At 37.0% G+C, this 25325-nt stretch overlaps 1 protein-coding gene across 5 annotated transcripts in view; it reads right to left on the reverse strand.

Annotated features, from left to right (window-relative positions):
• The window catches only part of frmd3 (FERM domain containing 3), a 51459-nt gene that overhangs the window by 12989 nt on the left and 13145 nt on the right, over positions 1 to 25325 (reverse strand). Inside the window, exons 2-11 of one of the 5 annotated variants that reach the window (XM_041999126.1) lie at positions 17443 to 17547; positions 14561 to 14603; positions 9986 to 10064; positions 7719 to 7816; positions 6696 to 6819; positions 5523 to 5610; positions 4028 to 4116; positions 3457 to 3520; positions 3054 to 3155; positions 978 to 1066 (exon numbers count right to left, since the gene is read on the reverse strand). In XM_041999126.1, the coding sequence (XP_041855060.1) occupies positions 978 to 1066; positions 3054 to 3155; positions 3457 to 3520; positions 4028 to 4116; positions 5523 to 5610; positions 6696 to 6819; positions 7719 to 7816; positions 9986 to 10064; positions 14561 to 14603; positions 17443 to 17547 (881 nt within the window). Of the gene's footprint in view, positions 1 to 977; positions 1067 to 2577; positions 2587 to 3053; positions 3156 to 3456; positions 3521 to 4027; positions 4117 to 5522; positions 5611 to 6695; positions 6820 to 7718; positions 7817 to 9985; positions 10068 to 14560; positions 14604 to 17442; positions 17548 to 25325 lie in introns of all 5 variants that reach the window. The other 4 variants (XM_041999127.1, XM_041999125.1, XM_041999129.1 and 1 more) reach the window with 4 other exon arrangements.

Consider the following 25325-nt stretch of genomic DNA (forward strand, 5'->3'; position numbering starts at 1 on the left):
GAGTATTTGAAACAACATTAAAATTATTAACAGCTTTGAGTAATGAGGATAACTGTAGTGGACAGGACTATTAAAATGGTGTGTAGTAGGAAGGGAACCATGAAAAATTCTGTCCCAACAAAGCCTTTTCCTGTATTAAACATTTGGAAAATCTGATTGCCTCTAACCTAACTCTGAATACTTCTTGTGCTTCTTCACAAAGATATCTTTACCGCTTGCTGCAGCAGTCCACAATTTTCTCTTAGTAGTTTTTTTAAAACAACTTCATGAAACTTACTGACATCAGCTTAATTAAAGGGACATATTTTAATGTAGCTTGATTTCTCTTTACATTCAGAAAGTCAAAGGTCACATATCAGGAGAACTTTCCAGTCTCATGAAGCTTCTGGATTCTTGCTCTGTGCAACAGTATCAGTAATGTCATTACTTACAATACTGTGTTAATATAGTCTCAGCTGAGTTCATGAAGCTAATTTTTCACTGAAGCCTCACAGAGATAAAACCCTTTTTTGTAAACAACCTCATAATCTGCTTGACCACAGACTAAAGGGGAGTTTAGTCTCTGTTGTCACACTTAGGCTGTTACCCAAAGCTTGTTTCCATTCCTGATGTGCCAGCAGGGTCAATAGCCTTAGCAGAACTGAGCAACAGCCTCAGAGCAATCAGCTGGTCCCCAGTGAAGGACAGCAGCATATTGTTGAAGGACTATAGAGGGGCAGTGAAATAAGGAGAGAGATAGATTATATGCTAAAAATAAATGTGAAAGTTGAAGAGAAATAATTTGTGATCATTCATGGGTGCTTAACAAAAATGAAGTAAAATGGGAGATATGATACTATATCAACTTGCATTTAAATATAAACAAGAACTGCTGCAAGAGATGCTCTAGATCAGAGCTAAAGCCCATACTTATGCTGTATATTCTGTCATTTTGAAGAAGTGTTATATTGTGTGTGTGTGTGTGTTTGCAGACATACTTGTAAAAGGCCTGGTTTTCCACACCGCACTTCCATAGGTGCTTACATGCTGCAGGGGTCGAGGTGTGAAATGTCAACACTAGTTTCTTCTGCACAGAAAAGAACAAGCAGAGAGAGAGAGAGAGAAGAAAACAATGAGAATGATTTATAAAAGATATGTGACTAAAAAGAAGTGCTAAACACAATGTGAGGAAGCTGTGCAAAATGCTGACCCACAGATCTAAAGCTTTAAGCTTAGCAAGATATAATCCAGATAAAGTGATTTGGCCTGAGTATTCAGTAATAAAAAGGCTTGTATCTTGCAGAAGATGGGTCTTTATGGACTAACAGGAGGGATTTATTCCTGTAGAATTGGTAGTTTTCATCCCTGTCTGGTAACATGATACCAGATCAATATCACTCAAAGGCGAGGTGAGAGGGTGAGTGAGCGGCAGAGAGGAAACAGTGGAATCAATGATATGGAAGCGAGTTACTGTAACACAGTATCAGACAAATGCCACAGCCGCATATTTCTGGAGTGGTGCAGACAACTTTGATGTGCAACTCAAACTGGGCACTTGGGTAACTTTGTTCTCTTTAACCATTATTGCACAGCTCCCTCTTTGCATGCATCAGATTGAATTGGTTTGTGATTTACACACATGGGCTGCAGTGGACATGTGTGTGTGGTTACATTTATGTGAGTGTGCCAGGACTGCATGTTAAAATATAATTGACAAATAGTCTTTGGTCCCACTTTGGCTGACATACAGAGATGTTTTAAAAGCATAACCCGATCATTTATGCTGCAGATTTAAGGCCTCCTAAACTCTGAGAAGAGATATTCCCATGCATCATAATACAGAGCATTTAGGAGTATCAACAGCAATTCCAAAAATAAACACTTTTTTTTCATTACATGACAAATGTATTAATTGTTATTGCAAGATGTAATACTAGAGAATGCAAAATTATGGAAACCCCTCATTTAATAAAATGGTTGTATAAAATAGGAATCATGATTTACTTCTGAGCTGGGATTCCAAGAGATAGCTAAAGATATTCAATTGCAAATAATGTTACATTGGATAAAGTGTCAAAAAAAAACATTTCAAGTTAGCGTAACATCTATAAAGCCATGAAAAGTTGTCATCAGCTCAAGGTGGGAAAGGTAAACACAGGTGAGGGCAGAAAGTGAAGTCATGATGTTTTCAGTTACTTGGTGGTAAATTGAATGCACAGTTCAAATCCTAATATAATACTATGAAAAAATAAACACACATAGAAGGATACAATCAAAGCAAAGTTATTAATTTATCATAAAAAAATGGTTAACATGAGATGCGAATGCCGACAGAGTTATGAATAATGAGTTATGTGTTGATGATGAAGCTCTGAAGGTAATTTTGACCATGTGCCTATGAGGAATACATGGCATTGAACTGAAATGAATAACAGGGACAACGAATAACACAAACAACGATTCACAAGAAAATGATAATAAAAAATAAATAAAATAAAATAAACCTCCAACTCAGGTGAGGACAGGACTGTAGGGAAAGGTGTTGCATTGAGGATTTAACAATGCTTTGCACTATTTTTATTGCTCATATTTACTCACCAGTGATGACTATGTTTATACACCATACGAGGAGACAGAAACACAAAGATAAAACTGCATCTTAAGCCCTTCATGAGTTGCCAAACAGACAGACAAAAAAAGGCAGACAGACAAGCTAAGCAGGGATGAAAGAGCTGTAATGAAGAAAGTAGTTAAGAGACTTATTGAGACCAGTTGGCTGATTGGTAGATTAAAGAGCAAACTGGCTTTGGCTAGAGATGCAGCAACTCATACAATTACATGGATAAGTCAGGCTCCAGAACTGCTCAGCATCTATCACAGCTCTGCTGGATGAGAAACATCAAGCGCACAGATGAAGCATGTGGCCCAAATGCAAGGCATCTTTGTAATTAAGTCAGACTTTGAGAAGTAATTTATCAATTTCTATCTATCTAAGATTAAATGTAGTAACTGAGTCTCTTATTTGGGCCACAGTCGACACATAATGTGAAAGAGATTAGTCGTAACACACCCACCATCCTGTTACAGTGAATCCTGCCTGTTAAGGAGATCTGAAACAGTGACACACATATATAGTGTGTGTGATGGTGGACAGGATTACAAACAGTACAGTTTAACTGACATAACCGTTACACAGATGAAGAAAGGGGAAATGGAGAGGAGGAAGAGAGGAAAGAAGGAGGAGAGAGAATGCAGGATGTAAAGTTCAATTGAAGTTCACAAATGCAAAAACTGTAGCTGTGCAAACACATCAAACTCAGTCTGTTTTTGCAAAAATACACATATTTTACACGGGGATCACTGCGTCAGTATGATGATGATTTTAGTGCAAGAATTCACAATTCATCATCATGACAGAAAAAACTACATGTGACATTTTACTCATCATGTTTAACCTTTTAGAGACACAACACTCACCTCTTTCTGGATCCCGATGACGTAAAATGTTTTCCCTTCGAACTTCAGCTTGCTAACATCAGCCCTGCAGAGAAAATATTTTTAAGACACGTTGAAGATTAAGAAGGAAGACTTCTATTCCAGGATCAAAACAACTAAAAATAACCCATCTGGCCGAGATTCAATCCAGAGAGTCACGTTTTTTATTTCATTTGCAAAATTGTCATAGCTCTCAAATTTATGACACATCCTTTACTGCTGTGAATGGTGAAGAATATTCACTAATTCTTCCTTCAGAGAGGCAGATATGTCGTACTGTTCTTCTCATCCAATTAACCCTCCATTTATTGGAAAGTTTAGTTATAGCTAATCTCAAAAAGCAGGTGCCAGCAAAGTTTAATTTCTCATGTTTTTTTTTACTAAAATCACCACAAATAGTTTCAATTATTTAATGTCATGGATGGATTGAATAATATTATATGAACACAATCAGTTTTTACTTGCAATTGCTATAGAGTGTTGCCATTAAAACTGATGGATGTGACATGTTTAATTTCCATGTTTAAAGTAGATATATGAGTTAAAGTTGTACCATTTGAGGAGGTGAATTCTCTTGTTTCCCTGGAACACCACAAAACCAGTGGCTGTGAACCCCAGAAAAGCAGTAGAGCCTGTAAAGTCCTGAAAATACACATGGACACATGCATTATGGGTATAGGTCAGGGGTAGCCAAGGTCGGTCCTCGAGGGCACCAATCCGGCAGGTTTTCCAGATTTCCCTGCCCCAGCACACCTGACTCAAATTAAATGGATCCAACAGCCTATAAGGATCTCCACAATGACTTGTTAGTTTAAGTCAGGTGTGTTGGAGCACGGAAATCTGGAAAACCTGCCGGATTGGTGCCCTCGAGGACCAACGTTGGCTACCCCTGGTATAGGTGGTCTAACAGCAGGGAAGCAAATGGGGCATCAATCATCTCTGTGGTACTGATGCCTACACAAAATCCTGTTTGTTTCAAACATTGACCCCTCAATTCACAAGAACCAGCAGAGAAATACAAAATAAGATGACTCACTTCCATGTAATGAATAGGAAACTACAACATACTCTTATCTTCCTACTACATCTTATTAAAGAATACCTCTTGGTGTGATTCAGTGTACATCACCCACTTTTCTTGTTGTTCTCATTTTTGTGTTTACTTTGCCGGTTCGTTCCCTGTTCTTCAAAGATCTGCATATGCATGATCCCTCATTCCCAACAATTACAGCTATATCAAGCAACCCAAATTAAAGCCAGGCTGCTTGGCATGAGTGGAGCAAACGAGGGCAATAGACAACATTTGAATATATATCCGTTTTGCTATGTCTGCTTATGAAAAAGTGTCCCCATTTCCCACTGTGACGGACTGGGCTGAGGCTTATCGGACAGAGTGAGAGCATGCTGGAAAATATTTTCTTCACTAGATTCAGTCTGTTCTATAAGTTTTTAAGAAGAAAAATAACACCAAGAAAAAATTACAACTAGATGAACCACAACTTTAACTGCATCACAGTCCGACATTAAGACTATACAGAAGGAATGAATACTGACTTGCAAACACAAAGATATGCTCTAAACAATCAATAGGACAATTGATTTCTGAAAGAGGTGGTTTCTCTGCAGACAGGCTTTCTTTATTTCACTGGGATAATCTTCCCAGAAGTCCAAATATAACTCAGAGTGAGTTGGACCTGATTGCCTGCAGCAGCAACCTTCTCTTTTTCATCTCTGGCTGATTCTTGGTTACATTTAAGACAAACACATGATTTTGTGTAGGTGTCATTTCTGTGAAGTTAATAATAATCATAAAAAACTTGAAGTCATTTATTTAATATGTGATAGAGTGAGAGGCACTCCTAAAATGGTATATATTTGATACACATTTAGAGTTAGTACTGTCTGTACAAAAGGAGAGAAGCAATGAACCAGAGGTGGAGCTCTGACTGTTCAAAAACAGTGAAATATTTCTAACTGAATACAAAGTGCTGAGCAAATGATATAACTATGGAGAATAAAACTAGTATTAAGACAGAGGTTTAGTTTACCTTGCACGGGTGGGGGTCGACTCCATACGTTTCAAGGCTGTGAGCCCTTTGGAGCATGTTCAGCTCTGCAAATGCAGCACACTGGCCCCTAGAAGAGAAGAGAGAAACTTTTATACATTTGAGTGTCACTAAAAGATTTTTACTACATTTTCCACTCATCAACACTTTTACAAAGAGTTTGATAAGTGTTAAAAATTCTCAAAAAACACGTCAGCAAAAGACAACTGTTTGACCAAAAGCCAAGAGAAACCCAGCAAGGTGCACTGCTGCTCATCAAGACTCCACACACAGCACATCTGTCTATGTATACATGACGAGAAATGTTAATTCCATTATAAAATACCTTGACTAAAATCACCTGAAGTCTCTACAGCTCAGCATTAATCTACATGCTGTTAATCCTGTCAGTCAGACCCGTCGGGGCAGACAGAGGGCTCAGTGGTTTGCCCCTGTGCTGCAGGAAATAAAGGATTTGGCTTTGATGTTCTATAATCATTGTAAGTGTGACGGTCACAAGCCCCATAATGTTATTAATCCCAGTGGTGACACACAAACATTCCAGGGGAGGTGACTGAGTTGCACATTCCTGTAAATAATGTGAACTTTTCATTTAGGGGCTGAATCTGTCTTACCAGAATACACAAGTCCATTTTTCCGTGACTATATTCATGCCAAAAAATTTGAGTGCTTTAACCTCTTCTTTCTTTAATTCACTTTATTTTGCATATAGTTCATGCCCCACAGTTTTTCCTTCATAAACAAAGTTTAGACATGTTAAGTACACTGTTAGAAAGATGTCTCATGCAAAGGTTCAACACATCTTTGAAGCTTTTAAAAGAGCAAAAAGAAGATTATGATCAAGGAAAGTGTCCAGAGCAAGCTTCAGATTATAATTTATGCTCATTCTTTTTCTATGGATTTTAGTTTTATTCACCCTTAACTTTTACTGTCTATTAGGCAATAAAATATAAACCTGTACACATCAGAAGATTTAATTTCTAGTCAAAATGACAGACAGTCCTTCACTGTCTGAAGAAAAAGAACTTAGTGCTGCATGTTCTGGGGAACAAAAAAGAAAAAGAAAACATCCCAGGTGTAATCATCCACACCTATCACCAACTTCAAACTAAAATCAAAGAGTTTCATATCAGTTTTTATTTATTTATTTTTTACCTGAGCTCATTTTTGTGTATTTCCATAATCTTCCTCTCCAGTTTCAGGGATTGTTTGGGAAACAGTTTGAAGTCTCTGATATAGTCTGATGGGTGCTCCTCTGGGTCGTAGTCTCCAAGTTCAGCTGTAAAGAAGGAGAGATCACTGCAGTGGCAGAAATTTAATGAAATGTGTGTGTTTATCTGCTTTAAAAAATTATTCTACGTTTTGGGAAGTGTGCTTATTGTCTTTATGATGGACAACTGATGAAACCCTGCTTTCCTCACTGAATCCAGTTCAAACTTCTGACTGGCACAAATTTGCCTTTTAAATTCACTCTTAATTAACAATAATAATAAAGGTTAAATCAAAAGCTTGCCTGAAGTTTAATTAGACAATAATCCTCTAACCATTCTCTAGCTCTCTAAAACATCCTGACAAAGTGGGACAGGGACCTGTCCTTGTTAATCGGAGCAGTCAATGATACACTGCAGACACGCTCTGGGTTGAGATAACTCAGCCAGTCACACTCTGCTCTCTGGGGATATGAGCCAATCAGAGAATGTTAGCACAGTTCAGCGATTCGTGTATCAGCCAGAAGGCTTCATTTATATGATACAGCTTAGCTAATTCTTTTCTTAATCCATATTAAAGCAAGAAGTTCTGCAACATGGTTTGACATTTATCTATTACAACTAATTGTGTGGAGAAAAAAAAAAAGAAATTTTGCTTTTCCCAATGGTTCACATGCATCTCTTTGTACTTCAAAGTGTATGAAGAGATACCAGAATAATGAGGTGACTAGTTTAATGGTCAAAAACTGTAAAGAGATGGTTTTTTAAAGCATACATGCTATCAATATGGCTTATAAAAAGTTAAGAAAAGAGCCATGGAAGGTTGCCATTCATTGAGATATGGTGTGTTATAGATATTTGTAAGTTAACATTCGCTCACGCAAGTTACCCATTTTGATTTAACTTTAAATCACTTTAAATCTACAACACAGAGTTTATCTACAATTAAAAGAAAATACGTTAGTCTCACCCTGTACAATACAAGCTCCCAGATATGCTGCCTCAGCGAAAGGACAGAGGAGACGACCATGGTAGATGTCTCTCTTCAACTGGAGATACAGGAGATACCTGGACAAACACACACATCAACACACAGTTATGCTACCTTACAAATTAAAAGTATAATGGGTGTGTAGTAACAATTTGACATGAATATTTCTACTAAATGAAAGTGTGCATGTAACATTATTATTATTATTATTATTATTTTATAAATTTGCCATAATTGCGCTACAAATTTCAAAAACTGAAATCCCACATTTATCCAGCATCGATGTGGTCTTCACAAATTTTAAATTTAAGAGTAAAATCTAATCCCATCACTGTCAGAGAGAGAATAATAATCTGACTGTGTAGTTATGGCAATTATGAAAACAGGAGTACTGCTAGGGAAACATGGACCCTACAGCAGAGAGTAGAGCTGTAGTTACTATGGAGACCGCTTTAATGTGGACAAGTTTAAGCATGCTGCGGACACACTTATTGGTCTGTTGCTACCACAGAGACAAAAAATAAATAAAAAAATCACAGTGATGCTGGAACTAAGGACATGTGTTGCTATGGATACAGATTATTTTCCAAATAAGACCAAATCAGCAAGTAATGCCATTGAGTCAATGACTCATTCAACTTGTTTTTGAAGAGGAAAGAAAAATATGAAAGATTGAATAAAGTTACAAATCTGCTGCTGTTGCTAAATATGTTAATTGTCAGGTAGCAACCCCATGAAGACTTAAAAAAAGATTAAAGACACAGCTATCTGCATTACCAGGCTTTTCTATGTTGTGTGTAATTTTATCTCTTGCTGTTTTCATTGTTTTGTAGCATACTAAGTTTTATTATTCTAATCTTTTTCATTTCTTTCCCTGAGCTCTTGCCTCAATCTTAAAAATATGGTATATTTTACAGTTTTCTTGCTCTGTGTGACGAGAAGCTCAGTCTGTATAATTCTTACTGATTTGTCAGTTTTAAATGACTTATTAATGATTACATTAAATGTTAAATACAAATCTGAAAGTTCTTTGTTCTGGCACATTATATTGTTTTATTGTTCTGTCTTTTTTCCTTCATCTTATTTTTTATTTCTTTATTATTATTATTATATTTTGCTTCTGTCTCTCCTACTGTGTGGCTATTCATTCCTATTCTGCTAAACGTTGACATCACACATGAAGGTTATAAATATGTGTTTCACTGAATTTGGTCATGCTTTGTGTTAGATCAATGAGTGTACTATATTTAATGTTAGGTAAATATTAAGTACAGCAATCATTAACAGTAAGCCGAACACTTGAACTGCAGTGTCCTAAACGAAAAGTGTAAGATCTTTAAAACTGCCTCATTTGCTCTGATGTCTGGGGTAAATTTCTGGTTTAGAAAGGAAATGGCAAATTTCTGCAAACTGGAGCAAATGAAGCACATGCATGTTCTGAATAAAAACTTTATGGATTTAGTTGATGTGAAAAGGGCAAAGTCCTTACTCCAAAAGGATTACTGGCTGAATTTTCTCCTAAACTCTGCAAACTCAATTCAAGTTCGACCACCACTCTGAATTTAACAGAGGGCTGCAACTGTGACCGTTCTCTCTGAGGACACCGAAGTTGCACACTTTAATAAACAAGCCCCACATGCAATTTCTCAAGCTCCTAACTTTAAGAGCAGGAGAGAGAGGTAAGAAAATAAAGCCGCATGAGATTTTATACAAAAGGGAGAAATATAAATACCTTTAAGCTCTAAATTAAATTTATATCTAAAGAAACTGCTTTTGAACAGGGATGAGAAAGACACACCAAAAAGACTTGTTTAGGCCCCAGAATATGTTCATGCTATCTTACAAAATGCTCACAAGACTGGAAAATCTGATTCAGTTCTCTGCTGACTAAATCACACTTGTCTGGATTTGATCTTAAAGCCATTTACTCCCTTCAGAAAGACATCTAGAACCATCTGAAACCAAAGGTTATTCTTGACTCATTCTTTTAGATTTTCTTTTCAGTTGTAGTTATTGGGCTCTCCAATAACTCACCAGAAAGTGCTGATGTTAAACTTCTTACACATGGTGCATCTTTTCTCGGATATAAACACAATTAAAAAGACTAAACTGAATTCACAGAGGTTAGTACATAGTGCCTTTTCAGGAGTGAGCTGTAGCAAGAAATTGGCAGCCTGGTGAAGGCAAGAGAACATCTGTTCTCTCTTATCCCCCACAAACAAGCTCTTTGTCTGAGTTAGTGTTACCTGGTGAGCTCTTCTTTGATTTTCATTGGCTCGTGGGGATAAAACTTCACCCGAAAGCACATAGTGTACGGCTGCTGAGCTGCTAGAGACAAGAGAAACAGCAGTGAGTGGAGGGGTTAGCAGGAGACAGTAGTCAAACTTAAGAGGCTATAAATAATTTGAAGGAAAGGTTAAATGAGAGGAAGTCGAAATTACAAAAAAATGAGGGGATTTTTTTTTTTTTTTAGAAAAAGAGAAACTGGGATTGATGAATGAGTGCAAGAGAGAAGAGGACCAGAGCATTAGGGATAATGAAAAGAAAAAAGAAGATAGGGACAGAAAAAGAAATAACAATATATTGATTAGTTATACAATATTTACATTTATTTACTTCTACACAATCCTGCAGACACTCGCTTCACTTCAACTGGAATCAGTTTGTTTTTCTTTTTCCTTTGAGCTGCATCCTAATTCATTTTATTTCAGTGTGTGACTGTTCCAGGGAGGATTTTAGTTTTGAATGGTATTTAAATATGCTCACCAACATACATACACAGGCTTATGTAAGTGTTCAAACACACAAAAACACTCACAGTCTATAACAGGCTGCAGGGTTTGGATCAAACGACAGCAGTGGCTTAAACTCCCTCCTGAGGTCTCTCACATCTCACAAAATTGTAATTCATGCACATGCATAATTATATTCAGAGTTTGCTCTGTCGAGGTAGAACAGCTTATATTTTATTTCCTGTCATATCTAATTTGACCTTGCCTTTTTCTCTCGGAGCATCACAGTGTTTAAATTCTGTTTCCTAATGATGAATATTAGAGGGCACCAACAAACAATGAAATCCTGTTCAGAGCAACTACAGATCAGAACATTTGAATGTGTATTCTTGGAATACAGAGTTAAACAAGTCTTTAATGTTTTAGTTTAGAGAACATGTTGGATTTTACGCCAACAGTCAGCCTGCTTGTATGTGGCACAGATGAGATTTTATTTTTCTAGGAAAATGCTTCCCAGGAATTCTCTGCAGGTTTTAGGGTACAATTCTGAACAAACGAAGCACACACATGTGAGCATTTACAGAGGACAGAGAAACAAGTCTTAATAACAATAAAATGATGATTAAAAGTTCATAAATAACTCTAGACTGAGGAATACATAAAGATGAAAGAACAGCAAGGAAGAGGCTGATCATATTAATTACTTTACCAATAATATGTATCTATAAAATTAGGTTAAAACTCTTCCTTTTACAAACTGTTCATCAACCAGTCTGAACCAGTGAATTCCTCTACAAGGAATTGCTTTTTTTTATGTGTATTGTATCACATACTGTCATGACGTCTTTACCCCCAGTTCTGTTTTTTCTCTAGTGTACACACTGACACGCTATGAGTAAAACATTATTTGCATAATGACTATGCTGAAGTCTTGGAAGTGTTTACATCTCATTCTTGTGAATCAGATTATATTAAATCAGGATTTATGTGCATATTTGTTTGACAATACAAACAAGTGTATCTCCTCCTTTTTTCTCTTCATCAACCTTGTATAATAAATGAAAACCATTTTAACTGTTATTTAACCTTTATGGCTCTAAATCATTATACTATTTGCTTTCAAAGTAAAGGGATCATGTTGTAAATCTTCCTTCATAATATTGCTATCCTATAAGCCAGAGTTGGTCAAAAGGGGTCTGTGACCCCCAGGGGGTCTGCAGAGGTGAGACCAATGTGATGCAACCATCTGTGACAGTGATGTGTCACTTTGGTGCCAGTAGTATAGTTCCTAGAGTAGGAAAGCAGCTATTATTTAACTGGAAGCCCAAACTCACACCTGGTTTAAACTTAACATTTCTAAATGGTGCATTTTATTAAATATATGCTTTCAAAACTATAATAAAATTATTAATCTTTAATGTTATCATTTTTTTACTTTCAGCTGAATTATTATAAAATGCAAAATAATGAATTTGGCTCCAACAGGCGTCCTTGGCCTGGAAATGTTGAAGACCCCTGCTATGAGCACAACTTGCTATTTACAGTGTAAATTTTCCACTTTGAATGAGGTTACGATAGATAAAAAGTCACACGAATAATGACTGACTAGGTCACAGGAAAGGAGAAGCTTATAATTATAAATATTGCATTTTGGGGCTTTAAAGCAATAAAAAAGGAAAAGTTTGGAGTGGTAGATTTCTTGGGGAAGGAGGGGGGCGTGGGGGGGCAGGACTCAGAGACTTTTTTTGCATTAATTGTGCTCTAAGTGAAGCTTATGTCTAAAGCTTATCGATGTACTGAAATTTTATACTAATTAGTTCAAATAAGATGCCAAAACGATGCATACATTTTCTGACAGACATATAAGTGACCATCTTTAAAGAAGAAAGTGACTATTGTCTAACAGATATCTCCACAGTGCCCTCACCACTCTGCCTTTAATGGCAGGATCCTCTGCGGTATTATCTAGCCATGAAAAACAGTTCACATCTACATAATACATGGTGAGCAATATGAAAGACGCAATCCTCCCACCCGCTCCCAAAGAACTTGAGCTGCTTATTTGCTCAGGCTTTAGGAACAGAGATGCTGTTTTTGAAAACAGTAAAGGGAAAGTGAATTAGCACAATAGTGAGGAGACAGCCAGTCATAAAAACGTGACGTATGCCAATGCAGCTGAGACGCACAAAGACAACATGAAATACAGCCACACAAACATTTAAACCTAATTTAAGAGTAAATCCTGCCACAGGGAGAACTGATGTGTCAGTGCAGCTCAGATCTATTCAACATGCTTCCTCCATCCCCCTCTCTCATCTCTGTTCCCTCTTTCAATCTGTCAGCTTCCCTCATCTCAAACTGTTTCTCCGATCTCCTTTTTCTGCCCGTTTTTTCCCGCAGTAATCCGACTTCTATCTTTAGCTACATTATCCATCACTGTCTCTTCATCATTCTGAATTAGCCCCTTGAATATTCCCTTTTATTACTCTATCCCATTTTTCTTGATTCCTTCATCTCTCATTCCAGTTTTCACTGATATCCACAGCCTCCCCCGATGTCTTCTCACAGAGTCAAAATGCACTGCTAATAGCTCTTTTATTAATTCATAACAGGACAGAAAGAACAGGACAGTCATTAAAAGGGTGGGTGAACTTCAGACACAGACATGAAGAGAGAAAGGGAGAGAGAAAAATGAAGAACCAAGTTAATCTTCTGTGACAAGATAGAAAAGAACACGAAGAAAAAGAGGAAATCATGTTCATTTTTTTTGTGGAACATCAGCTGCCTGATTCTTACTTGAGAAAAAAATCAAAATCCTCAAAGTGAAATTTGCTTTAAACTTGCATGAAGAAAAAGAGCAGATTTATTCTTCAGTGTTCCTTCACTTGGTTCAATGTGGAGCCAAAACTGAGGTGCTCATCACTAAAGTAAAAGAAAGTAAAACTAATGTAATTGTTTCCAAAAGCTGCTGATTAATACAGAGAATATTCTATAATCAGTACTTGAACTTTTCTAATCAATTTTTGCTTGCTTTTACAGGAAGACATTCCAGTCCTGTCTCATAGCAAAGCAGGAAACCAGAAAGGTTTTTCTCATTCTACTCACCAGTTCTGACAGCACACCCAGTATGATGTTAGCAAAGCAGCTTATTTAGAGGCTGCACTCTAGATGGGGTGGGACACCCTTGTAACCAGGAAAATAGAGCTTGCTAACACATGATCGATTTTATGAAGGTTTAATTGAAACCAGGCAATAATGTTGCTCTTTATATGCACATATTAATGCACATGAACTAACACAACTGTCAGCTTTTAAATGGAATCAGGAAGTTGCAGAATCCCACCATGCCTAAAACAAAGCAACACAACAGCTTTTTTTTTTTTTTTTTTGGCAGGGCTCAGACACAATCTGCATCTGCTACATTTATGTAGAATTTAGTTAATTTCCATATGTTTAAAATGTTTTCCATTCACCTTTTTTCTATGGTTTAAATACACAACCACTGTAATCGTGGAGTCTCTGAGCTCACATATCACATCTATCTCTTTATGTGCATTTCTCTTTGTATGGGAGATTTTTTTTTCTTTTTACCATGGATCATTTGTAACTCCAGCAATCTTTGTGCCTCTGACAGAGCCTCCTCTTGTCACTTTATATGTCTTGTTTATGTCTCCATTTGTCTCCCTGAGGTCCTTCTGAGAAAGAATCTGGCTTTATCTCCAGTAACAGTGGATGATAAACCTCACTCCTCAAAGTTCACTTTATCCATTATAAGGTAATTATTCAATTAGACTATTTTACCTGTAAATATTGAATTTTTCATGTAGAAATGTGAATTGTTTTGCTTTGGATTTTTGTGTATCCAGTCTCTTTAACACTGTCACATGCATGATGCTGTGGCCATTAAACAATCCCTGTGGTGTTCCCTGCTTGTTACAGAGCTTGACCCCGTTGCACTACATTGACTCTCAGGAGACTAAAGCAAAGTACAAACAAGTACATTCACACACAAACATACACATGGATAAGCTGTTAAATACACACAGACAAACACACTGATGCAACAGAAGGAGCAGAGGTGACACTTACACTTCATCTGCCTCACCACAGGCTTATTGGGCTCCAACCAGTGCTAAAAAAAGTTGGAAAAGAGAGTGAAGAAAAGCCAGATAAAGACAAATGTTCCAGTAAAATAATCTTATTTTGGACATTGACTATCTAGTCAATGTCCAAGAAAAAAAAAACATCAAATATAAAAATATTCAATTTCTGTCTTTGTGTGTTTAATTATAATAAAACCACACAATTTTTAAACTTGCATGCATTTTATATATTTCTGTGGAAATCTTATAATTCTGCCAGATGAATCATCTAGACTCCCGTGGCTGTGGTCCCTCCAGTTCTGATTGGTAGCTCACCAAGTTTATCATCTTGGGAACCAAAGTAAATGCCTATGTTCTTGCTTTTATCTCTATAACATTATTTAGTATTATTTGCAACAAGCCTTTAAAATTGTCTACTTTTAATCTATAATGTTTAGAATTGGTTTATTTCACTTCTTTTGTGTCATTTCATGTTCTTTATTCTGCAATACACTTTCAATTGATCCTATGCGTTTGATGAAGTGTACAAATAAAGCTGAGTTGAATATTGTTATAAAATATAAATCTGTTTTCTGGACTAATGACAGATGAAGACAGAAAATGTTGCAGATGTGTTTGTTCAGTGAACCAACGTTATTTATGTGGCTAACTAGGGTGTGAAATATGCGGGGACATGGGACTGGGTTAGTGGGCTTTGAAGGTTTGGTGGGTAACGTCTGTTACTCCTAAAAACAGAGCCACACTTCAATAAGTAGATTCCAGCAACTACAACACAAGAACAGCAGCGTGTTGATTGGTTGATCACAGGTCTTTCTGTGTGTTTACTCTGTAATATGAATCATATATAAGCCATTTCTTTCCTCTACGAAAAGTGACTTTTTGCCTTTGTAACACCAGTTCTTTTTCAACTTTCATATCTAGTATAATATTCTTTAAAATCTGTAAACAGCATTTTATTTTTTGACATTGGAAAGGGTGTAAGCTGTTGTTTGAGCCATTTCCAGGCACTCAAGAATTCTTGTATTTTACACACTGATTATAATCACAGTTATAAATCATCCTGCTCTGTCTATAGAGGTGGAAAAAGGCAATAAGGAAGGAGGTGGGAGCAAGATATCTCGCTGTTTTTTCATTATTTTTTGTAAATCTCCAAATGTATGTGAGTAAATTTCACTGATCTCATTCTGTTAACTTTGCTGTTGTTTTTGACAATATATTTAAATACTCTTGCCATTAATATAAAACTTATATGTTTATTCAACTCTGATATTGGTGGCATTTACATTGGAGATGAAACACCTGGTGTTCTTTGTGTATGTGAGCTGTTTGAAACATGAAGATCTTTGTCTTGAACCCGTAATGTAATGCACCAGCTGCTTCCTGTATGTTGCCCTGATTTTAGGTGTAACTTTATCTTCTTGGTAAGCTAAATGACTGTGAGATTTGTTTCTGTTTTTGTTCCTGTTGACAATTATGTCTTGTGGGCAGAGATAAAACACCATTAAAGCTGTTCTGGAGACTGTCCTGGAAAGTTTCATCAAAAGTACCTGAAATGACAATTGCTAACAGCTTCAGTCTGGCATACTTGCCATAGGTTATTATTCTTGTTCTAACAGGCTTCACGCTAACTTTGAATGTATTTGTAAGCTTTATTAAAGACTTCTTGTTAGATGATTAGACTATAACTGGCTCTTAGTTTGTGTCGCAGGCAAGAATGAAGCAAGTTAGATGAAATCAAACCATTTTTGAGGGTAGAGGGGAGAAAAGCGAAAACGTATTTTCCATCAAAGGAATTCTTTTTATTCTTTTCTCTTGTTGTAATAAAGAAAAACTCTTCATTTCTGGTAAGTGATGCTGTGAAATAGCCACACATTGCCTTTTTTTACAAGGCACCCATCTCACACATACGTCCCACTCAATGATCAGTCTGGACCACATAAGATAGAAATGCAGCATTTAAATTCAGTCAAACCTTAAGCTCCCTTCAAAGCCTTAAAGCCTTCTAAAAAACTTCAATCTGTCTCTTAAACCTTTTCTATTTCTCAGCCACTAGTGTGGCTTGAAGAGCTTCATGGTGGCCCCACTTAAAAGCAGAAACACTGAATAAAACATTCGAAATGTTAAACCTTCAGTTTGTTGTAAGTAAATGAGTTTAAAATGTTGATGCCGTGCTTCACAAAGGAATGAAATCCCTGCAACTTTCCACAAAAGTCTGATTTCTTCACAGGTCATTAAAACATTTTAAATCTGGCCTAAGGTACGAGTGGAAATTTGCCATGTAGTATGGCTTTTTGGACAACTCTTATATATTATATACACCATAAAAGTGATATTTATGCTTTATGTTGGGCAGCTGCACCACTATAAGCTTTCCTTGGAGAATTTCAGAGAGAAGCTTAGTCTCACTAAAAATGTGTCATGACTATCAGTTTTTAACAGCCCACTGCACAGTGGTATGACTTTCATACAGTAAAGACGGTGCACATTCATTTCTAGTTTCTAAGTAAATAAATAAATAAAATTAACAAATAAAAGAACTTGGAGTGGGGGTGTGGGGGGTGGTGTTAAGGCAAAATCTAGCTTTTAAATCATTTAATAAATTAGGATTCCTCAATATACGGGAGTGAAATAATTACAGAAAAGGTCAGTTATTGATATAAAGAAAATAATTAGCCACCAGTTTTCTGAATAGTTCATTTCAGAATTTAAACAATCTTTATTTGAGCTCTGAGAAACAGTGATAGAATCAACTGACTATTTTCCTAACATTCTTTACGGAAACTGACTAAAGATTAAGACAGAAAACTGAAATAAAAAACAAACAAACAAACAAACATGCTTTTAGTTGGGTTTGTGTGTCATGGTTACCCTCTGTTTCTCAGGATCTACATATCGGATCCCAAAGTAGTCTTTCTCCAGCAGGTTGTAATGATTACACACATGATCCAGCAGGAACTGGCCTTTGGTCTCTCTCTGTAAAACAACACAACACATTAGTTGAGAATGCTTTTTATGATCTACCAGCATTTCTTGCATGACTCAAAGCTTTCCCATTATGCTGAAACAACCCATAAACAATTGGTTCTAGCAGACTCTACCACACCACTTTAAGGTGTAATTAGTGACAATACTGGGCAACATTTCTGTGATGTGTGCATCCTTTCACCAGAGGATATCCTGTTTACTGAAAGAACTACGTCTGCATCTTTTTGGCCTCTTGGTGATGATATAACTACTGGTCATGTTGTTGACTCAGCCTCCAATCATGCCAGTAAATATCTGCAGTTCCTAAACACAGAGCAGACACAAAAAAAAAAAAAATCAATAATCACTCTGCATTTATCACCTGCTCCTCAAGTCAATATCTACTCATCACAGACAGATGCTCAGGATTCTCATTACTTTTGTACATGCACATTCACACACACAAACACATGAAGATGCATGTTTATCGCATCAGTTTAGCTCATATAATGATGTACAAACTGTAAATGTATGCATCCATTTCAATTATATACATAATTGCAATGTCCAGTCTTACAGCTGTCAATGTCATTAGATTGACATTTTATCATATCACAAGCTTCACAGATTGTCTCTCCCTGTTGTCTTATAACTATTCTATATTTCACTGATGGAGATGGATTCTGAGCTAAGTTAAGCAGGAATGATTGTCCAGTTAAAATTGTGTTGATTCACTCACAGCTCTGTAAACACCATCAAATGTATAAACACAGAATCAAATCTGTCTTTTTGGCCAGAAGATGCAATTAAAACAAATTTTAAAAAAACTTATTAACAGCATTAACTTGATCCCATCACAGAATTTAAATAAACTATGTTGATTCAAAAAGCAAAACAGTGCAGTTTCATAATGAAGGCTCAAAACCTATTTTCCTCACTCTGATGCAGTTTAAAGTTAGAGTAAATAAAATTTAAAGATTTGCACAGAACAGAACAAAGTTATATGTAGTTAACTGAAATATGTTAAAGGGTCGAGAACTCTGTTTTACTAAATTGTGGAGTTGGATTATTAAGCTGTTGTTTCATTGGGTTTCTGTTCAGGATTTTTACAGCAGTTCTAAAATCTCTAGTCCATGATACAAATCTATTATGTATATAAAGTGAGCAAAATCCAAACCACTCCTAAGATTGAAACATTATAAATATGCTTACTGAACTGCAACTGTTTAGCAAGTAGCTGGCTAACTGTTCTGTCTTCATCATGGAAATGCATCTTTCCTAGATGCCTAGATTTGCAGACATCGGTCTATATTTAAAATGGAGAGAATAATATGAAAAAAAATCCAGAAAATGTGACATATTTTCACCAATACATCCTACACTGCAACACTGATGTTCTGCAGAAGCACGTCTATTGACACAACCGAAGTTTCAGGAGTTTCTATGGTCAGTGGAAACTCTGTGGATTCATTTTGTGCCACAATACTGGAGATAGCAGTGATACATGCCACCACCACCGGTGTGCTCATGATGCGCCAATGTATGTCGGCTGAATCCTCAGCAAATAGGACAAACCTGCCTTTGGAAACTTTAGAAATTTTATCTGCAGCTGAAAGTTGAAAGCAATATTCAGTATCTGTAGAGAGTGCTTGGCACTTTGTATCAGGACAATTTTCTTCCGTTAAAATAAACTCTGCTCTCATGTTTCATGTTTGAGGAAACACACACTTTACAGAGCAGCATTGGCAAAAGGTGCCAATCCACACACTATGGAGAACATCTTTGGTTTCAGACATCATCACACTTTTCTCTTTCACTCACAATTTCTTTCTTTCTACTGTTTCCATAGTCAGCCAATGGTTAATGGTTTAGGGTTAAAATAAATGCTGCCCTTCAGAAAACAACAGTCAAACACCATTTTAAAATATGCAGCCACAGGATGCTGAGCCCCTACAATGGGAAAAAAATCTATTTTACATTTTCTGGTGAGACGGGGCTGTATCTGATTGCTAACTGTTTCCCTGCTAACTGTACTGAAAAGTGTTATGGCATCTGTACTAGTTGACTTTAATGACATTGCTCTTCCTCTAAAGGCGCTTCAGGGTGTCTGCTACTGCAACATCATCTTACCTCCTTTCTGTTTACTTTAAGTTGAACATGATTGTGAAAGATGTGAATCTACTATAAAAGTACCCTGGTACATCGTTGCTGATTTCTCTCCTGGCCACTGCCTGCCACATCAGCAGCAGTTGATAAGTTCATTTCCTTGTCAGCAAACAAGCTAAGGACATTAGCTCGACTCATTAGCTTTGCATCCCATCTCTAAGTGCAGACACTTGCAGCTAAAATGCATCAGATCGTAAGTGACTGACGTTAGCTGACTTTGTTGAATAGCTGTGACTGAAGCACTTTTCATTTGAGATGGTGGCTTGTCTGACTAAAGGCCCTTAACCTCAGCTGCTCAGTGTGTATGACTACAATCAGAAAGTTCAGCATTTAGAAGAGCCCTTCCTTCAAAGAGAGAGAGAAAAAACATCTTTGTTAGTTTTTCTGCTAAATAAATATTATTTGTTCATTTTTTTTCTCCTCACTAAAATGTGATCTGAGCTTGTACCAGTCTTTTCATCCCCTGCAACCATTAAAACCAACCACTTATAATTTGTGTTGAATGTTTCATGCATCCTTTATGGCTAGAAGAAGAAGAAGAAGAAAAAAATGACCTAATTTCCAAACAGAACATTCAATTCATTTACTGATGTTCACTTTTTCATCTTACTTTATTTCACACAAAAATTCATCTTGATATGTTGAAATAGGTAAAAACCCTGTAATCATTTGCCAAGGCAACCTTATAAATTTGCTGGTGAGTCACACTCCAATTCTCAATAAATAACCTGTTATGTAACTTTAGCTTAGTAAAGGTGTTTATAGAACAATGACTAAAAATGAAGACAGTCAAAACAAAAAGAAGCAGACCGGTAAGAAGGAATAAAGGCTAAATGTGTTAATTAACCAGATTACCAAAGGTGCGATGGTTCACATACCAACCTAAGCAGGGAAAACACACACACACTACTGTAAAGTAGCCTAAGAATTTCAGGTCAATGTTTTCATCAATTATAAAATAAGTCAAGTAAGCATGCTTGTACACACAGAAGAGTTCCCATACTGCACAGGCTAGTCCCACTAACACACCACACACTTTACATTATCACTTCAATATTTAATTTACTGCCTCCCAGGTGATCAGCATGTCAAGTGAAGACAAAAAAGAAAAACGTTTCTTATACCAAAACTGCAAGATGTATTCATGCAGCTTTTTAGTGCTGCACTTTAAAAAAAAAAATGAGTGGACATTAGAATAACAATAAGTAAAATCTTAAATTTGACTAAATCAGTAGCTATTCAGGTCTGATCTGAGGCAACTTATGCTCACAAATTTCCTATAATATTATAGAAAAGTTTGTACTTCATCCATCAATTTCCTATACCCGCTTACTCCAACGAGAAGGCTGAAGCCTATCCCAGCAGCTAGGTGAGAGGCAGTGTACATCCTGGACATTTATCCATCACAGGCCTTCTCACAGATGCATAAACCAGGGACCTGTTTGCTGTAAGGGAACGGTGCTAACCACCACACTGTCAAAAGTCTTCTTTAAAGAGTTCAAATACCCCTTTGAAAACATCTTATTTATCAAGAACAATAAATCATTTCCATTGTGTCATCGTCACAGGCTAAAAGCCACGATCAAATATATATGTATATGTATATGTATATGTGTGTGTGTGTGTGTGTGTGTGTATGTGTGTATATATTTAAAATGTGTTGTATCAACCTAAATTAAGACATGAGTAGACATGAATAACTATCCAAACTTTGTTTGAGTTTCCCTCTTAATTTCGGGTTGCGCAACACCAGAACTCTTTAGTTGAGTTTACTCAGAAGATCTTTGCTGCTGGTTGCCTCACGTTTCTAAGTTCACTCAACTTTTTTTAACAGCTTTATTCTTTACAGTGTGGGAAGTTATTGTCTACAACAGGGATCCTCAATTCTGGTCCTTGAGGTCCAGTGTCCAGCAAGTTCTAGATGTCCCCCTGCTGCAACACAACTAACTCAAATGAATGGGTAATTTGCAGACTTGAGTCAGAGTCAGAGTCAGTAATGCTGCAGCAAGGAAACTTCTACAATCTGCAGGATGCAGGCCCTGAAGGACCAGGATTGAGATCCCTGGTCTATGAATTACATTAAAAACGTAAGTGATTGTAGCTGAAAACAAGTTTTTTTTTTACTAATTTTTATGTTAACCGAGCAGAACAGTGGTTTTGTTGCACAATAGTGTGGTGGCCAGCTAATCACAGTACGAAGGTCCTTGATTCGAACCTCATAAACAGATTGGAACATTTCTCTGTAAAGAACTTTTTTTATACCAAAAACGAGCAAATATTAGATTAATTAGAGTTTGTAAATTTATACAATTTCCTCCGGGATTAATAAAGTATTCCAATTCTGATTATAAATGTTCAATGAGTGTGAGCACACTGGTCATCTGTCAGTACAGCCCAGCAGCTCTGGGATGGACTGGCCAGGAAACATCCATCTCTCTATGAACACAACCAGCCATCACTTCTAAAGAATTATATGACTTTACCACAAGGAGCCACCAGCATTATCAGCTACTTTGAAATCTGTTTTTGTGTGCTTCTGGAACTTGTTGACTCTATTTCCTGATTTTTGTCTTTACCTTCTATGGATCTGCAGGTAAATAATAACTACAGTTCAGACTAATGGGCCTGCTTACCCTCGGTAAAGTAAGAAGGTACCTGTTCTTATAGAAACACAACGGTCTCATTAAAAGTCAAAGGCCATGAGATACAAGATAGAAGATAAAAGAAATTATAGATGAAATAGTGAATATATTCAGTTTTATCTTCAGGAGGATTGATACAAAGTTTTATGTAAGAGAAATGCATCTTATTTTCCATTGTATGTCATTTTATATCATTAGTATTATTTATGTGAAGATTTATTAAGTGTGAAGTAATTACAGAAGTTGCAATCATGTGGCCATTTATTTATGATTAGATAAATAAATTCATGATTCATCAATAAATATTAATAATTTGTGCATTTACATAAACAAACCATTGCCATGATAACATGACTTATTCTGTTTTTTCAGTTCTTTTCAAGCAACCTGCCCAACTTTGCATTCAAAGCCTCAACAGCCCAACTGGGTTGATGTCACCTGTGAGCGTTGTTATATCACTGCAGCTTTAATCAGCTGCTGGTGATCTCTGAGACAACATGTCCCCATTGGCTCATTCAGATTTATCCTTAGTGACATAAGAAAGGAAATCAAGTGTGTCTTGCTGTGGACGCAGCTGTGATTGTCTGTGTCTTTGTGTTGACCTGTTTATGGGGCATGTGTGTGCGTTTGCTTTGTTGCCTATATTCGAGGAGTCCACAAATCTGATCATCTACTATACATGTGTGGAGCTGCTAGAGTTTTAAAACTTGGTTGCAGTGCATTTTGCTTGGAAACATGTGAAGGTGGCCAAGGTTAGGCATTCAATCGTTATAGATAATGAATGTCAGTTAAGTGTTCCCACAAATTAAGATGAGAAAAGTGTTTGTGTGTGTGTGTGTGTGTGTGTGTGTGTGTGTGTGTGTGTGTGTGTGTGTGTGTGTGTGTGTGATGTGCAAATCATAAAAAAGGCAGTCTTTTCTCTGTATAAACTGCACTTCACCACCAGCATTTGTTTTGGGGTGTATCTGTCTGCATCTCTTTAGGATTTTCAGTTGATCCGTGACAACAGTGTTACTAAGCTGCTAAATCTGAGAGCAAACAGACACACTGAGCAAGGAGGAAAAAAATAGAAAAAAAAACAGTAAAAATGGCAACACCGTGAGCTGTTTCTATCCAGATCATCAAACGACACCTTTCTTCTGTCTGGCTCTCAGGGCAGACGCTTGTGGAGAGAAGAGAGGTGGACTGATGCCAAGCAAGAAGAAAGAGAAACAGACCAGACAGAGATTGAAACAGGGCCAAACATGCTGAGAGGCTGCAAGAGGACATAGAAAAGAACAAGCTAAAAGAAAAAAAAGGGGAAAAAATAAAAGTGACTAGAAGGCTGACTAGGGAGAGAAAGAGAAAAAGAAGAGTGAGGGAGAGATATAAGGAGTGTATGTCATGTCCAACAAGGGCTGAATACATATTTTATATTTCCAAAGGCTAGGCATTAAAAATTAACCCTGTCATCCTGTCTCTACATGATCTCACCTAATGACAGCAAAGTGCTCCTCTCAGCCTCGCTTGAACACACAGATGCATACACACTTTAAATAGAGCATCAGCAAGGAATGTTTTCAGTTTATCAAAAGCAAAGTGCACTTTGACATGCGTGCTCCAGCATGTGTTCATCTACTGGTTTTTTTCAGTAAAGCAACATCCTCACAGCCCGTGGTGTCCAGACACAGGTCAGACAAGCCCAACTAAAGCAGAAAAAATAGAAAATCATCATTACAGTGTGTATAAAAGGACACATTAAATTAATTATTTATTCCAAAATCTATAGTCCATCCGTGAAAGGATGAAACTGAAAAATACTGGAATAAAATCCACCAGGGTCCTGATCATGAAGCACCACCACAAAGGTAAAACACCTTCAACCAGCTTATGATAACCTGCCTCGCTACATCATGGATGCTTCTTTCAGGCATAACAGCAGCTAAGTTAAGCTGGGGTAAAACAAAAGGAAAGGGCATTAGAAGTAAAACACAGGAAGACAAAAGCTGCTATTTTTTGGTAGATAAAGCAATCACCCAAGATGTGACAGACCAACCTGAGAGCTACCTGGACTGACCATAAGTGTCTGTGAAAGTCACCCAGTCCAGCAGCCTATCATTGGTAGATAAAGGAAGTGGCTGGTTTGAAAACACCTGCCTGAGCAAAAGCATAGAGACTCTAATCCTAGCAGGACAAGAACAGAACCAATAAGCACCAGATCCATAAAAACAGAGATTTACCACAGCAGATAGCACCCAGGGTGAAGGCTGAGCTAAGATGATTAGAAGTGAAGTTAAATTCATAGTCAAAGTTGGCTTTATTTTTAATTCTGCAGCATTTACAGAACAAACAGTGTATTGAAATTATGGTTCCCTCAAACCTTGGTGTGATGAATTAGTAAGATGCTAGTTGGGACAGTACGCACTGGAAGGCATAACAGAATTTTACAGATACTGCACAGAAAAATTTGTGCTGATTAACAGAGCCTAAGGTCTTGTGGACCTTCAGGTGTCAGCAGTCGCTGCCAAACACCCAGACAGGAGGTGGAGGTAGACGACAAGCAGAGGAAGACTCTGAAAGATATGGTAATGCTGTATAATGAGATTGTGTGATGTTTTCTGTGCTCTGCCCTTGCATCTGTACATGTGTTCTTGCACTGTCACCAAGACTATCTGTATACTGTGGAAGATATGAATCCTTTGTCAGAGCTGCTCCCACATTCTGTCACTTAAATTAGGTCAAGTGATGTGATTCTCATAATCCATGCACATATATGAGGATCTGTAGAACAACTGAGATGGCTTGTCTCTCTCCACAATGGAACAACATTCCTTGCAAGGAATGTTTTTCTATCATAGTTTATCTCATAGTTTCCCAAGAAGAGCAGAGAACCAACACATTTTCATTCCAAACTCATCTCATACAAATGTTTGGTCAGGGGCCATGTGTCAGGTATCAGTGCCTGGGGCTACCCTTTTACCGTCTCTTTCTGGCACACAG

The sequence above is a fragment of the Melanotaenia boesemani genome, chromosome 11 (assembly GCF_017639745.1).
Source record: "Melanotaenia boesemani isolate fMelBoe1 chromosome 11, fMelBoe1.pri, whole genome shotgun sequence".
Taxonomy (NCBI): Eukaryota; Metazoa; Chordata; class Actinopteri; order Atheriniformes; family Melanotaeniidae; genus Melanotaenia; species Melanotaenia boesemani.